Source organism: Perognathus longimembris, chromosome 10 (genome assembly GCF_023159225.1).
Source record: "Perognathus longimembris pacificus isolate PPM17 chromosome 10, ASM2315922v1, whole genome shotgun sequence".
Taxonomy (NCBI): Eukaryota; Metazoa; Chordata; class Mammalia; order Rodentia; family Heteromyidae; genus Perognathus; species Perognathus longimembris.
In genome coordinates, this window is record NC_063170.1 from 4,391,181 (window position 1) to 4,406,665 (window position 15,485).

The window sequence follows — 15,485 nt, forward strand, 5'->3', positions numbered from 1 at the left end:
GTTCTGACGCGGCTGGGGCCAGGGGCCGCTTTGACGCCGCGTTCTGTTTGGAGAAAGGCCCCTCCCCACCCTCCGGGCAGAAGAGGGGGCTTCGCCTCGTGTCTGAGGGAGCCTCCTCGCCCTGCTCCCCGATCCCTTCCCAGCTGTGAGCGGAACTGCCAGCGGGCGGATGCGGGCGCGGATGTGCTGCTCAGCGTCGCCCTGGGAAAGGCCGCCCCGGACGCCGCCTTCCGCTGGTACTTGGACAGCTCGTCCCCAGACAAGGTGAGGACGGCAGCCCCGCGTGGAGAGGCGGGGGGCATTCCCAGCAGGGTTGGGGGAGACACAGAAGCAAGGCCAGCGGCGCTGGGGAGCTCGCTCTGAAGCCTCTCCTTCCCCAAGCAACCCGCACGCAGACCCCCCGCTCGGGCGCCTCCTCCCCATGCTGGGGGGTCCCCACGGCCACCTCCACGTGAGATGAAATTCCCGGGGGCACGAGCCACCATGCTACGAGGCCTGGGCTCCTGGCTACAGACCCAGAGGCCCTAAGCCCCGCTCTCCTGCAGGCCGAGCCTCCCCCTGCTGCCTGCGGCCTCGCGGGGTTCCAGACCCGCGCTCTGACCCTTCTTCAGGAGGGCCCGTCCACCCTGCTGCTCAACGGCAGCTCCCTGAAGACCCGGGGACCGGTCGTCTGGATCAGGGTCACGGGTGAGACGCCACCCCGCCTCCTGCTGTCAGGGAGCCCAGACAATCGCAGGAAGGTGGAGGGCGGCCGGGGCTCTGGGGGGAACTGCACAGGGAGACTCTGGGTGAAGAAGGTTTCCCGAGGCCTGAGCCGGTGTGGCCGGGAAGGCAGAGGGCTCATTTAGCTCAGCTGGGCCTGGTGACGTTTGGAGGTTGAGGTGGGAAAGTCAGGAGTTCAAAGCCAGGTGGGGGCCCTGGCGGCTCAGGCCTGTCATCCTAGCTACTCAGGAGGCTGAGATCTGAGGATCCAGGTTCAAAGCCAGCCTGGGCAGGAAAGTCTGTGATACGCTTATCTCCAATTAAACATCAAAAAAGCCAGAAGCGGAGCTGTGGCTCAAGTGGTAGAGCGCTAGGCTTAAGGACAAAAGTTCAGGGACAGCGCTCAGGCCCTGAGCCCAAGCTGCAAAATTGGCACAAAGGAAAAGAAACAAGAGTTCCAAGGCAGCTTGGACTACATAGCCAGGACGCTGTCTCAAAAGCAAAGAAATAATCCCAGTGTAGGAAACATGATTATTAGCGGCCCCACTTTACAGATGATACATTAGCCCTCGAAAAGCTCAAGCCCAAGTCACTTGGATGGTAAAGTAAGTGGCAGAACTGGAATTCCAGCTCAGATCTATCTGATTCTCTTCTATTATTTCTGCCCAATTTCTTTCTCTCTGTCTCTCTCTGTGTCTGTCTCTCTCTGTCTCTCTCCTCCCCCCTCCCTGTCTCTCTCATACCTGGAACTCACAATCCTACCACCCGAGCACCTTGAGGGCCTGCCCAGTCTCCCGGGACTCGGCATCAGGGGGGCATTATTAGATAGGAGGACGGGACGCTCCAGAGAGCTCTGGATCGGGGGTGGGGGGAGGGCAGGAGGAGCTGTCCAGGTCACCCTGAAGCATGGCGATGTGTCTTTCCCCCAGCGCTGACCAGGCAGGCCTACGGGGAGGACACCTATGTGATTAGCTCTCTGCCTACACCCGAGGTGCCCACCTGCGCGATTGCCCCAGAGGAGGGCACCGTGCTGACCAGCTTTGCCGTTCTCTGTACGGCCTCTGCAGGCCTGGAGCCCCTGGAGTACTGCTTCTGTCTAGAATCAGGTACCATCTTGGGATTACTCGCCCCTCATCCAGAACAGGGACTGTGTGACTCTCCCTCCGTCAGTGAGATGTTGGCAGGACGAAAGGGTCCTCTGAATTGGCCTCTCTCAAGGCGCTGGCCTAGCTATCACACCACAGGGACACGAGGAGCAGGTTCCAACAGCAGCTCCTGCACAACCCCAGAATGACTTCTCTATAAGTGGCGTAAGGGAGAGAAGGAAAAAGAGACCCAGGAGCATGACACATGAGGATGAAGCAGGACACAGCTCCTTTCCCCCCGCCCCCCCTGTAACTATGCAACCATGATGCTGAGATTCTGGAACTACTTGGGAAGAGAGTGAAGGGTCTGGCATGCGGGACCTTCGGTGATGACACAGACCCTGCTTCACAAGGCAGCGTCAGAGAATGACCACGTCACAGGACAGGCTGAGCTGAAAGAACATTGCGGCTAAGTTTCCAGGGGAGGACGATCACAGACCCTGTCCACCTGCCTGAGATCCCACATCGTCACTCAATACCCTAATACCCACGGCCAGGACCACAACGGGCATTGGCAGGAGGGTGGGACAGCCCAATCCCATTCTTTTCTGTCATTTTGTCGGTAGTCGGTTCTTGGAGAGCTTATCGGATTCCTTTTTCCCTCCTCATCCTCATGGGTATCTTGTGATCCTTTCAGAAGGTCCCAAGCAACGGTTCTAGTTGGTCTGGAACTTTCCTCTGAACCTAGGCACAGTGCCTATTATGTCAGTGCTTCCTAATACCCGGCATCAGACAGCCCAATGATAGACACTGCGTGCCTTGATCATGGAAAAACGGGCGTAAGTTCTTCTGAGGATCCAGGAGTGAAGTTTAATGGGTGCCCTGTCAGAGAGGGAAAAAATCCAAGTGAACGGAGTAGATTTCAACCTGCATTACCTGCCGCCTCCTTTCTGGCTCCTACTTTTCCAGGAGGCGGCAGAACAGCTGCTCTAATTCTGATTGGTTGTTCCCTTTAGTATTTAGTCTTATAGAAGAAGGCAAGAGGGTATGACTGTGTGAAAATGAGCATTCAGCTAGGTGTGGTAGTGCATACTGGTAATCCCAGCCCTTGGGAGGTTAAAGCAAGAGGACCAAGAGTTTGAAGCCAGTCTGGGTGACGTATTGAGTTCAAGGCCAAGTCACTACATAGATCCTGACTCAAACAAACAAACTGAACATTCAACAGCAAATCACTGTATAGCACACTGTACAACGATTGGTGATTCCAATGATTGACAGGTCCCATTGAAGGATAAAAAGAATATTCATTCCCTACTTTTACAACAAATGTGTGTGTGTGTGTGTGTGTGTGTGTGTGTGTGTGTGTGTGTGTGTCCGTGTGTCCTGGGCACTTAGTTGATGGCAGTCTCCCTGGGCTTGGAGATGCCACCTTAGTTGCTCAATTTCTATTATACCAGGTTCCTGCCTGCACTGTGGCCCTGAACCAGCCCTTCCATCTGTGTACCTACCGCTTGGAAAAGGCCACAAAGACTTTGTGCTGACAGTGATCATTTCTGTCACCAACCAGGCAGGGGACAGACAGCAGACCCATGCAATGGTGAAGGTGGGTGGTAGAGACAGTCCTTTTTTCTTGAATATCACCTCAAGGATGGCTGGGTGGAAGGTAGCCACGGGCATGGCTGATGAATCACTGACTTGCTCATTTCTTTATCATCATCATCATCATGGTTAAGAGGCTTAAACTCAGGGCCTGGGAGCTGTCCCTGGGTTCTGTTTTGCTCAAGGCTAGCACTGTGAGCCACAGCTCAACTTCTGGTTTTCTAATAGTTAATTGAAGGTAAGGGTCTCCTGGACTTTCCTGCCTGGGCTGGCTTTGAACTGAGATCCTGGGATCTCAGCCTCCTGAGTAGCTAGGGTTATGGGTGTGAGCCACCGGCACCTGGATCACTCATTCCTTTAACAAATACTTACAGAATGTCTACTACATCCCAAGTCCTGGGGATCCAGCCACAAGCACGTGAACTTGGCCTCTACCTTTGTAGCTCTCTGACTAAATTATTAGCATAAGGCTAGGTCCTGGGAGCAAGGGGTAGGGTAGAGCAGAAGGATCCAGGCGAGCACTAAGCCCGCACCTTCGGAGGGAGAAGGACCCAGACCAGCCTCAAGGACTCAAAGCAAAACCTTGATAAATTGCAAGGGAAGCTCAAAGGTCAAGAGTCAAGCTGAGCTCAAGGGCATGAAGTCGGCAACTGGAAGTGATGCCAGGGGCTTGCCCTTCGTTCTGGTGGCTGTCGGCTGCCTGGCACAAGCGGGACCCGGTACCCTCCAGCTGCAGGAGGTGCCTAAGAGCCCCATGCCAGGCCCGCTGGGCTCCCCATTGGCCACTGAACCCATTTCCGTTTCTCCGCAGGTGGGGCTCGGGGACACAGGTATGGAGGAGGGGGCGTTCCAGGCTGCCATGCTGGAAAGAGTCACCGCTGCTCTACAAGGCGAGCATGGCCCTGAGCAACTTCTCCAGCTGGCCAGGTCTGTGTCCTCCATGCTGAACCAAGAAGACCTAGGCCAGGACTCTGGGCAACTGCTAACAGCGGACACCAGACAGAAGGTACCAAAACACACTCCTTGGCTATGTCTCCCATTGGGGTCTCGGGGGTCTCTTGGGGTCAGACGGGGCAGGGCTCATGGATCAATGTAGAAGACTCGCATCTGCCAGTGGTTCATGTCACCTCCCACGCTGGTCCTTCCAGTGAGGGAAAGAGAAGAAAGGTCTTCCCTGTTGATAACCAGCATCCTTTGTTCACTATCACAAGTCCTGGGCTTTGGGAATCCGAAGAGCACGATTCTGGCCCCTTCTGTTAATAAATGATGACACCACGGCCCAGAGTAGGAAAGTGACTTGGTCTAGGTCAAGTGTGGCTAAGCCAGACTGAAAATCTCCAGGAGACACTAGTGGAGAATCCACTCCTTACCTTTTCCAGCTTTTCGAGGTCACCTGAAATCCTTATCTCATGGCCTCTTCCCTGTCATCAAAGCTTTCTCCTCTCCCTTACCGTTCTCTCTTCTTTTTCACTGCTGCCTCCAACATCTGTCTGCTTCCCTGATTCACCTCCTTTCCTCCCTACGGGCCTAACATCCTCACTGTTAATCCACAACTCCGTCCTCGTCTCTGGATCTCTAGTCACATCTCCAGAGGTCAAAATGTCCTTTTTTTCCTCTGAGGTAGCATGTTCACACGTTTCAAGGGTTAAGGTGTGGACACAGGAAACCCTAGATATTCTTCTGACCCCAGCTATTCCTGAAATTCTTCCACAGGGCCTCCGGAGTTTCATTTTCTCTCCTGGCCTTTCTCTCCCTGTCCCAAGGTCAGAGAACACGTCCTGCAGTCACTGTCCATGGTCATCGGCAGCCTAGAGGACATGCAGAGTGTTCAGAGGCTGGCTGAGGTGCTGAGGGAGCTGACCAGCCTCCACGAAGAGCTCACACCCTCCTCCCAGGTGAGATTTCCCACCAGCCGAGCCCGGCTGTGTCACACACACACACACACACACACACACACACACACACACACGACAACACAACAGGAAAGTGACAACCCAGCCAGGCATAGGTCAAGGGGTCTCACAGTCTCAGAGCTCGCTGGTAGCTGCCAAGAATTCTGCCATCTTCCTTCCCATGGTCCTGCCAGGCGATGTATGGGTAGACACCCTTCGGTAACTATGCCTCATTCTGTGTGGTGACCTTCCTGTTCCTGCCCTTTCCTCTCGACCCACTGGTGAGCAACTGGAAGGAGTACCTGGATCCTGTTCACAGTTGGGTCGCCAGGAGCTGCGGCTGAACCACCTCATCTTCCCATCTCAGTGCACGCCAATCTCAAGTCCATTGTGATGTCCAGCTCTCAGCTCCTTCCTTCCCAGCCTGAAGTTCTTCCCCTCCATCTGCCCCTCCGCCCGCCCCAGCAGCAGGGAATTTGTGCACAGAGAGCCCAGCTACCATAACTCTTTGTGCTGGATAACTCCCACGCAGGACCAAGTCCCAGGCATTGGGCCTGACTGTGCTTTCTGCACTGGATTCTGGCCCTCTCCTGTCTCACGCCCTCGCTCCTTGAAGGGTGTTCCCTGGAGTCACCTCCGAACAAATGGCTTGTTCTCATGCTCTGGCCTCAGGATCTCCTTCCTGGAAAATTCAGATCAAAGCACATGTTCCCTGCACTAAACAGCCCAGGGTTAAAAAGAAGCCATAAATGAGCAAGAGGGAAACCACTCTTGGCCCTCCCTCCCTCCCTCCCTCTGCCAGGAGCTGTCTCCACAAATGCCCTGGCCTGAAGCTGGTAAGGCTGGCATCATCCACCCACATCACACTCAGACGGGTCCTGTGCTCCGTCATATGCTCTGTGTGCATCCTTCCTTCTATCCTCTGTGCGTTCACTCAATCAGCAGCCTCTCCTGAAGGCCTATGTACCACGCACTGAGTTCATTGAGAATTCAGCAGCAAGGCACATGTATAGAATGCCCTCAAGGCACGTTCAGACTATTAGGGTAACAGACACATAATTTCATGAAAAGGTAACATTATAATAAAGGACTGTGTCTACGCATCATCCATTTGCTCACCCACCCTTATCCACCTGCCTACCCATGGTTCCATCCAGCCACCCTCCCATCCTCTACCCATCCATCCATCTATCCATCCATCCATGTATCCTCCTATCCTCTACCCAGCCAGCCAGCCATCCTCCCACCCTCCATCCATCCATCAATCCATCCTCCCATCCTCTATCTATGCATCCAGCCAGCCATCCTCCCAGCCAGCCATCCTCCCACCCTCCATCCATCCATCCATCCATCCTCCCATCCTCCATCCATCCATCCATCCATCCATCCATCCTCCCATCCTCCATCCATCCATCCATCCACCCTCCCATCCTCCATCCATCCATCCATCCACCCATCCATCCTCCCATCCTCTACCCATCCATCCGTCCCTCCAACTTCCATCCATCCATTCATCTTCCTTCCACCCTTTCACCCACTCACCTATCCACCATCTATCATCCACATGTCTATTCACAACTACCTACGACGTGCAGATCACTCCACAAAGCACTCTGGGAAGAATTCAGAATTCCTCCTTTCTGGAGGAACTTAGAGCCTTGTGAGGAGGAAGGATCCAGTCTTCAGTGAGGAATATGGGCTGTTTATATGAAGCGCCTGGCTCAAATCTTCCTTGGCCTAGGTCCCTACCTTGCTCCCCTCCCCTCCATCCTGTATCCCTGCAATGGCACAGGGGCTGGTCCTTCCCGGGCAGGGGTTCGCACTGCATTTCCTTCTTTGGTTGTACTCAGTGGATGGCTAGCCAGGCTCTGCAGCAGGCCAGTGAAGTCCTGTTGACAGCGAGTGCCAAGGCCCGTCCTGAGGACCAGAGGCGCCAGGCAGCCACCGGTGACTTGCTTTGGGCTGTGGGCAGTGTACTGGAAGCTTCTCTGAGCAACCAACCAGAAGAGCCCATGGACACCAACAGCAGCCAGGTGGGTGCCTCAGGCCAGGTACCGACCGCATGCCCACTGTGTACCCAGCTCGCACCCCCTTCCCACAGGCAAGGAATCTGAAACTGTCGTGTTTCCCAAGGAGTTGGAAGAGATGATCCAGGGATCAGCACCCCTGGGAGGCCGTGTGGTGTAATGGGCAGAGTGTGGGGCCTGGAAGCGGGCAGCCTGAATCGGAGCCCTGCCTTGTGTCCCCTGCAAGCTATGTCACAGGGCACCGTGTGATGGAACCCACACTCCTCACCTGCCAGTGGAAGTGTCCCAGCTCACCGCAGATCAGCAGCCTCTGTCGGGGCGATCCTGTGTGCCCCCTTGCGAGTCAGCTTTCCTTGGCAGGAGGACCGAGAGGATAGCCTCATACAAAGACGACCGAACGCAAAGACGCACGCTTACGGGCACAGTGGCTCCTGCCTGCTCGGATAGCACGAGGTCTTCAGTTCAAACCCCCATACCGCCAAACAAGCAAGGCAAAGGCACATGCTCACACATGGCCACAGATTCAGACACACCGCGACACGTCCATATTCAGCCCGGCACCCTCACCAACACTCACACACACCTGTATACTTTACACACACCTTCACACATAGCAACATAGTTACGCACAGACTCTCACATAGCTCTTCCATGTAGCTGCCCTCACACTCCTAGGCATTTCGATAACCCCCGGGGAGGGACAGTCACGTGCATTCATACAGTCACGTGTAACGCCCTCCTACAGATTGCATGTGGCACGCTCCAATACTTACGCTGCACATCCTGATGGTCACACGCACATACACACACAGCCTGTACGCCCCATACGCACGCCGTGCAATGCCCCGCCCTCCTGGATTCTCACCCTAGCCTTGGCATCACGAGGACACATCTTTTGAATGGCTTTACCCACGGCTTCCCACCCGTCCTGGGGGCACACACCTGGCCAGGTGTGGCTGTCGGCTGCACAGAGCCAAATAGCACAATGGCTCAATACATGAGCCATGATGCTAGAAGTTTCCCCACGAGACCTGGCTCTTTCTTCTGTCTATCAAGACACCACTTCCCCCAAGTTATCTTCCCTCCCCATGCCTCTGTTTCCCTTGCTGCTCAAGAGAGCAAAACACCTGTCCTCCGAGCAGCCGGGAGGCTGCGAAGAGCGCGCAGGGGCCAGGCGTCACCAGTCCCTGTATGTGCTGCTCTTGCCGTTATCCACAGGCCCTTTCCCACCTCCCACTGTCCCTTCTACTCCTGACAAGGACAGGAGCCTGGTGACAGTGGCCGGAGGTGGCCGAGGGCCGCAGTTCACAGTGGCTTCCTCTTGCCTCTTCCCAGGTTGCTAGGCTAGCCCCGATGCTCAAGGCTGTGGAGCGTGTGCAGACCTCCCTCCTGCTGGGGACACTTCCTGGGGGCCTTCCAGCCACCCTCGTCACGCCTTCCATCTCCGTGTACACACACAGGTAACCAGCTGCGCTGCGCATCCCCAAGAAAGCTCATGCCCTCGCCGCCCCGATTCCACAACTAGATCCCAAGACGCTGGGGCAGGCAGAGCCCAGGAGGCTAGCCCTGGATCTGAAGTGTCGGTGCCTAGACCTGGGGGTGGGAGGGCTTCTGTCTGGAGAACACCCGCCCCCCAGGAGGGTGGGTGTTTGTGGTGAGGGAAGAGGAGGTGTTACAGCCATGGGAGTGAGTGTGGAGCTGTGGGGGAGGGGGCGGGGGGAGGGCTGGCGGGAGGGCCCTCCACTGCGAACCCTGTCATGGGTGTGCCAGCCAGTCCATTTCTCCTAGGTCTGGAGGGAGTTTCTCCACGGGGCATCCATCTTGCTAAGTTCTGACCAGTTCCTGGGGATGCCTTCCTCCCTCCTCTCCCCACCTGACCAGCACCGGACCACGTTGCAGGCCTCAAACTGAGCCCCAGACTTGGGGTCCTCAGGCCAGGGTTGCTCCACTGGGCCCCAGGGCCTCCAGATCTGAGCGAAGGTCTAGAACCAGGTCTCCAGTCTAATCTGATGGGGACAGAGCAAAGTCTGGAAAAGATGGAGCTGAGAGCCCATGACACCCGAGGCCAAGGCAGGCAGGCAGAGGGCAGAAACCCACAGATATGTCTACATCCAAGCTTATGTATTCATTTAACCTGTCGATCAGCTACCAAGTGCCAGGCGCTTAGGAACTGGGTGGGGGGGGGGGCTCAGCAGTGAGCGAGGCTGGCTTTGTGGTGATCCAGGGGCCCCGGCTTCTCTGAGGAGGCTCCTGCTGCTGGTACCAACCTGAGACCTGGCTGACGACATCTCTCTGATAGACCGTGGTCTCTCTGAGCACGGGCCGCACAGGGCTCTCCCTCCCACATGGTCACACCGATTCTTTCCTCGCCCTATGACCAGAATACAGCCACGGACGTGGAGGGGCTCCTCCGTGCACATCCCTGCCTCCGACTCCGCGGCTTTCACGCTGCCTGCCTCCTCCCTCTGCCCCACGCAGGATGACAGCGAGCCTGTGGATATCAGGGTAACAACAGAAACATCTCCTTGGGGACAGCCCTGTCTTAGGGCCTCACCAGCCCCGGGGGCCTGGGCCAATGCTCCATCCTCTGGCTTTCAGATGATGAGTTTCCCCAAGAGCCCCTTCCCAGCCAGAAGCCCATTTGACATCAGTGGGACTGTCGGTGGGCTCCTCGTGACCAGCCTCCGTGGACAGCCCATCCCTGTGAAGAACCTGTCTGAGGATATTGAGGTAGAAATAGGGGTGCTGTTAGGGGGTCAGATGACACTTGATTTTCTTCTTCAATTGAGTCAGAGCCGGAGCTGGCTGGGTCTATAAAGAAGAGAATCGTCCCCAATGACCCTCTCCCTGCCTTTAACACTGCATGAGCGTAGGCCCGCAAGTGTACGTTCACCCACCCGTCCTGCGGTGTCTTGGTTTCTCTAGGCGTACGAACCTGTTGTTGGGGTTTTAATGATCCTCATTACACGAGCCATCGCCATGGCCTCTGAACTGTGCCGCTAGATTTTCCTTAAACAAAGCCACGAGGACACTGTGGTGCAGTGCGAGTCCAGATACCTTCAAGGTTGTGATGGTTTTTCTTCTCCTCTTCGTCTGCGTAGTTTCCTCATCACCGATGTCGACTTCCTCATCCCTGAAGTCCGTCATCCCTGAAGCAGGACTTTGTAGATGTGACTGAGATTCGGTCCTTGAGAGGGAGGGGGGGAGGGTTGAGCCTTGATTGTCCGGGGTAGGGGCCCTGGGCAGGGCGGCGTAACTACGGATGAGGAAAACGCGATCTGACGGCAGAAGGAACACGGAGGCCCAAGCACCGCGCGGGTTCCAGCTCGCGGGTGCTGGCTCCGCGTGGCTCCGTACCGCAGGCCCCAGGCTGCCTGACGGGCGTCCCCTCCACCTCCTCGTTTCTGGTGACAGATCCTGCTGCCCCGACGTGCGGAAGGGCTGGGCGAGCCCGCGGTGCTGAGCCTGGCCCCTGGTGGGGCGCTGCGGGTGAACGTGACGGCCCGGGGAGCCGCGCTGGGGATCCAGCTCCACGGGAGGCCCGCCCTCCCGCTCGTGCTCAGCCTCGGCTACGGCCACCACCCCGACGAGACCAGCTACCGCGCCCAAACTCACCTGCCGCCGGCAGCCGCTCCAGGTAGCCCCGTTCCCTGGGCGGCTTCTCCGGGGCCCCTTGGGGCTGGAGCGGATTCAAGCTTGAGGGAGAAAAGCCGTGGGGAAAGTCAGAGGAAAAGCACCTGCCACCCTCGGTGGCTTGTTCTGTTGCTGTTAGTGGCATTGGCATTGGCCAACCTTAGGAGAGCATTGATGAAGATGACCACAGGCCCTTCCAGAACCGTCCTTACTAGAGTCCCTGTGGCAACCTTTGGGATAGAGACCACTGAAGTCTCCCCTTGTCAGAAACAGAACAAAACAGAGAGGTTCAGTAACGAGCCACGTGGCCAGTAAGGATCCCTTGTCTTTCGGACCCGAGTCTGCGCTCTGCGCGGGGGTGGCCCTTCTGGGCTCAGGGGGCAACGGTGTCCACTCCCAGGATAACAGAGAGAGCTCCAGGGCCCGCCTCCCGCCACGTCAGCCGTGACGGCCACCTCATCTCAGCGAGGCTTGCGGCTGACCAGAGCCCGCTTCCCACAGGCGAGCTGGCTACCTGGATCCTGGGCCCCGCGGACCTGCCCTCTGGGGAGGGCATCTACTATGTGACTGTGGTCCCCGAGTACAGCCTGAAGCCAGACGCTGGCAAAGCCCTCACAGTTGGGGTCACCACCTTCCTGACCGGTTGTGTGTTCTGGGATGAGGCCCAGGAGACTTGGGACAACTCGGGCTGCCAGGTAAGGAGAGGAAAGCAAAGACCGACCAAGGCCGGGTAGCTGTATGTGGCTCATACGGGGGTCCCTCCAGAGTCCTCAGGCCCGTGCCCCTCCGTGAGGCCGCTGCACACGTGGCTCTCTGAGGGTAGTAGCCCCCTGGCCTAGGCACTGCGTTCTGGAGAAAGCTCCATCCCGGCTGGGTGCGTCTTCCCACATGCCCCTCCTTCAAAGCTCCGAGCACGGTTGGCTGCCTGATCTCCACAGACGAGTTCGTGGAAAGTTGTCTGCTATCCCCAGAGCACGGGGTGAGGGCCCAGGAGACAGGACATGGAGACAAATGACCACTGAGCGAGTGGACGAGTGATTCAGGAAGCCCTGCAGGCCAGGGTGTCATTTCCAAGGAAATGAACTCAACTGTCCCGTTGATTCTCTGCCACGTATTGTGTTCCCTACCCCGCTCGCATGAGCTCATCGCATCTTCGCAACGATCCTATTTTATAGGCCACGAGACAAAGGCTCGGGAAACTCAATTAACTTGCCCTGAATGCCACCAGTATGTGGAGAAGCCAAGACTCAAGGTCCGGCCACGTGACACTGCTTCCCCGGGCCTGCGGGAGCCCTGCTGGGCCCTGGAGGGCAGTTGGCTTTAATAATTGCAATCAAATCTCTGTCTCAACTCAGCTCTGCCCCCAGGAAGCTGAGGATTATGGTGGTCCTACAGAGAGTCCTTGGCCACGATGCCATTAGAGTCTTCTCCGCACTACCCTGTCCCCTTCCGTGTGTTGTGTGTGCTGCTTTCTCCTCCTGGATGCCCATCTTACCCACCCCTGCCCAGAAAGCTCCAGTGCTTCCATTGATTCCGGCTCCAATCTCCTATTCCTCCCACATGCCTCGAGTGCCCTGCTGCTGGACATCGACAGCATGGCAGACCCGTCCCTCGTCTCCACGTAGAGTCACCATTTATCACCCAGCCAGCGATGGACCACAAGCCCCTCCTTTCATTTACTCAACCACACATTACCATCCCAGGAAGATCCGCAGATTGATTTCAGATGCTCACAGGGATCCTTGTGGGCAGCTAGGGATGTAGCTCAGCGGTAGAGCACTTGGCTTTGTATGCCTGAGGGTCTAGGTTCAATCCCCAGAAATGCCCCCCCTTCTCAGAAAAGGGACCCTCATGCTAGAAATGTCTGGGGAAGCCAATGACCTCAAGGTCTTTGTAAAACCCCTGCAGCCTGTATTAGCAGCACTTAGGCAGCAGGATGGAAAGTCTGAGACCTTGATGAGAGGGAGGGAGGGAGGGAGGGAGAGGAGGGAGAGAGGGAGGGAGAGAGGAGGAAGGAAGGAAGGAAGGAAGGAAGGAAGGAAGGAAGGAAGGAAGGAAGGAAGGAAGGAGAGAGACCTTGGAGGGCAAAGATATTAGGCATAAACCAAGACACCCCGGACTCCAGCCCCTGCTTGAGCGTCTTCTCTGAAACCAGCCCCACCCCTTCCAGGGGCCAGGTACGCCTGTCAGGCCCACAGCTGTGCCAGACGTTGACCAGGGTTAGGAAACAGTGAGAAACACAGCGGAGCCAGCACAGAGCTAAGGCCCACCTGAAGCCTGTAATGAACAGCTGGCACCTGGCCAGTGTGTGTGGCCAGCCTTTGCAGGTGGTTCATTAAGAGCAAGGGGCAGAATTTCCTGTCGGGTTATAATTGGGCTTTGGGGGTTCTTCCTCAGCAGGTGCTAGAGACAGAGCCCTTTCTAGGGGCCCGTCGGCTGCCCTTTCCGGGGCAGCAGAGCCTAGAATGAAAGGTAGCGGTGGGCTGAAGGGCTGGAGTAAGTCTTCATCCACCAGATGTTCTGAGGCGGGGGTCGCAGCTGGCTGCGGGGGTGGGGAGGGCTTGCCCTGGCCGCGCGGGAGTGAGGGTACCCGCCCCAGCCCCCCTTGGCTCCCCTCTGCCCGCCGTGGCTTTCTTCAGCACAAGGGAGCGGCTGCATAGCCAAGTGACCCCCATACTTTGGTGGCTCCCCGGACTGGCTCAGTGGGCTACAGACTTAGAGTCCTGGGGGCTCGGAACTTTCAGTTTGGGAAGCAGGGGAAGTCTGGGCAAACGGAGGTGTGATGTTTACCCTGACGTGCGCTCAGCTGGCCCTTCCCGCAAGGCGCAGGCGTGAGCTCCCAGCAAGTGCGCGTCCTCCCAGCGAGCACCTGATGCGTGGGAGGCAGGAGGGATACAGGGCGAATCTGCGGTGCTGGGTGCTTCTGTGGTGGGACCAAGATGAATCCAACTTCACCTGCAACGCACTTCTAAGTCGGGGAAGGCAGAGTGACAGGGTGCTCAGAGCGTGGGAAGATCTTTGTCCCGAGTAATAGTCTCCGGCCTGGGGATGTGGCTTAGTGGCAGATGGCTTGTCTAGCATGCTCAAGACCTTAGTTTCAGCTCTGTCTCTGTCTCTGTCTCTCTGTCTCTCTCTCTCATTTGTTTATTGTACTGCAGTTTGAACTCAGGGCTAGGCTGCTTGCTCGGAGGAGTTCTATCACTTGAGTCAGACCTCTAGTCCATTTTTTCCTGTAGTTGTTTTTCTAATAAGGTCTTGAGTTTATGACCAGCTGGCTTGGACCATGAGTCTCCGATCTGAGGTTTGCTGTATAACTGGAATGACAGGTGTATACGCTACCACACCTAGATTTTTATTGGTTGAGGTGGGGTCTTGTGACTTTTTTTTTTTGGCCCTGGCTGCTGTAATCCTCTCAATCTCTGGCTCCTGAGTAGCTAGAATTACAGGCATGGGCTATTGTACTTGGCCACCTCTCTGAATTTTAAAATTAATTAATTTGGGGGGGGGGCAGTCCTGGGCCTTGGCCTCAGGGCCTGAGCACTGTCCCTGGCTTCTTCCTGCTCAAGGCTAGCACTCTGCCACCTGAGCCACAGCGCCCCTTCTGGCCGTTTTCCATATATGTGGTGCTGGGGAATCGAACCGAGAGCTTCATGTGTAGGAGGCAAGCACTCTTGCCACTAGGCCATATTCCCAGCCCTTAAAATTAATTTTTTTATGCCGGTACTGGGTCTTAAACTCAGAGCCTGGGCACTGTCTCTGAGCTTCTTTTGCTCAAGGCTAGTGCTCTAGCCACAGCTCTACTTCTGGCTTTCTATGGTAGTTTAGTAGTAGTTTCTAGTAGTTTAGTGCATCTCACAGACTTTCCTGACTGGGCTGTCTTCAAACTGCAATCCTCAGACCTCAGCTACCTGAACCGAATAGCTAAGATTACAGGCATGAGCCACCAGTGCCCAGCTAAAATTAATTTTTAATTAAGTAAAAATGAAAAAAGGCTGCAGGATTCCCGAAGCCTGTGTCTCCAGGATATCTCTCAATATCTGAGGAATATCAGTTTCACAGCTGCCTATGGATACTGGAATCTACAGGAGCTCCCTTACATAATAAGGTGTAATATTCTCCGAGCAGGGTGGTACATACATCGAGTCCCAGCATCCGGGAGACTGAAGCAAGAGGATCCCAAGTTCAGGCCAGCTTTGGCCACAGAGCAAGACCCGATTTAAAAATATTTTTTTTAAAAAAAAGGATGTAATAGGCAGGCAACTCACACACATTCTCCAAATCTTTAGACCACCGCTGCATTATTTATGAAGGGCTAACGCGGCACAAGTGCTGTGTCAGCGGTTGCTATATACTCTGTGGCCTAGGGAATCGACAAGGAGAATGTCTGTAGCTATTCAGGGCAGGCTTGTTTATTTAAAGAATATTGGTGTCTGGGGTTGGCTGACTGACTGTCCAAGGTCCATCCCAAAGCGGGAGTCATTTTTCTGTGCTGGGCTCCAGCGAGGCAGGGGTGAACTTCCGCGCATCTCCACTCCTGACGCCCGGTG

General features: G+C 56.0%; 1 protein-coding gene across 1 annotated transcript in view; it reads left to right on the forward strand.

The window, feature by feature from the left end:
* Pkd1l2 (polycystin 1 like 2) overlaps positions 1 to 15,485 on the forward strand; it is a 66,994-nt gene that overhangs the window by 25,560 nt on the left and 25,949 nt on the right. Inside the window, exons 14-25 of the mRNA XM_048354727.1 lie at positions 144 to 264; positions 546 to 687; positions 1,632 to 1,808; positions 3,245 to 3,390; positions 4,198 to 4,392; positions 5,150 to 5,281; positions 7,129 to 7,311; positions 8,641 to 8,765; positions 9,687 to 9,810; positions 9,904 to 10,035; positions 10,720 to 10,942; positions 11,440 to 11,633. Coding sequence (XP_048210684.1) covers positions 144 to 264; positions 546 to 687; positions 1,632 to 1,808; positions 3,245 to 3,390; positions 4,198 to 4,392; positions 5,150 to 5,281; positions 7,129 to 7,311; positions 8,641 to 8,765; positions 9,687 to 9,810; positions 9,904 to 10,035; positions 10,720 to 10,942; positions 11,440 to 11,633 — 1,894 coding nt within the window. The remainder of the gene's footprint in view (positions 1 to 143; positions 265 to 545; positions 688 to 1,631; positions 1,809 to 3,244; positions 3,391 to 4,197; positions 4,393 to 5,149; positions 5,282 to 7,128; positions 7,312 to 8,640; positions 8,766 to 9,686; positions 9,811 to 9,903; positions 10,036 to 10,719; positions 10,943 to 11,439; positions 11,634 to 15,485) is intronic.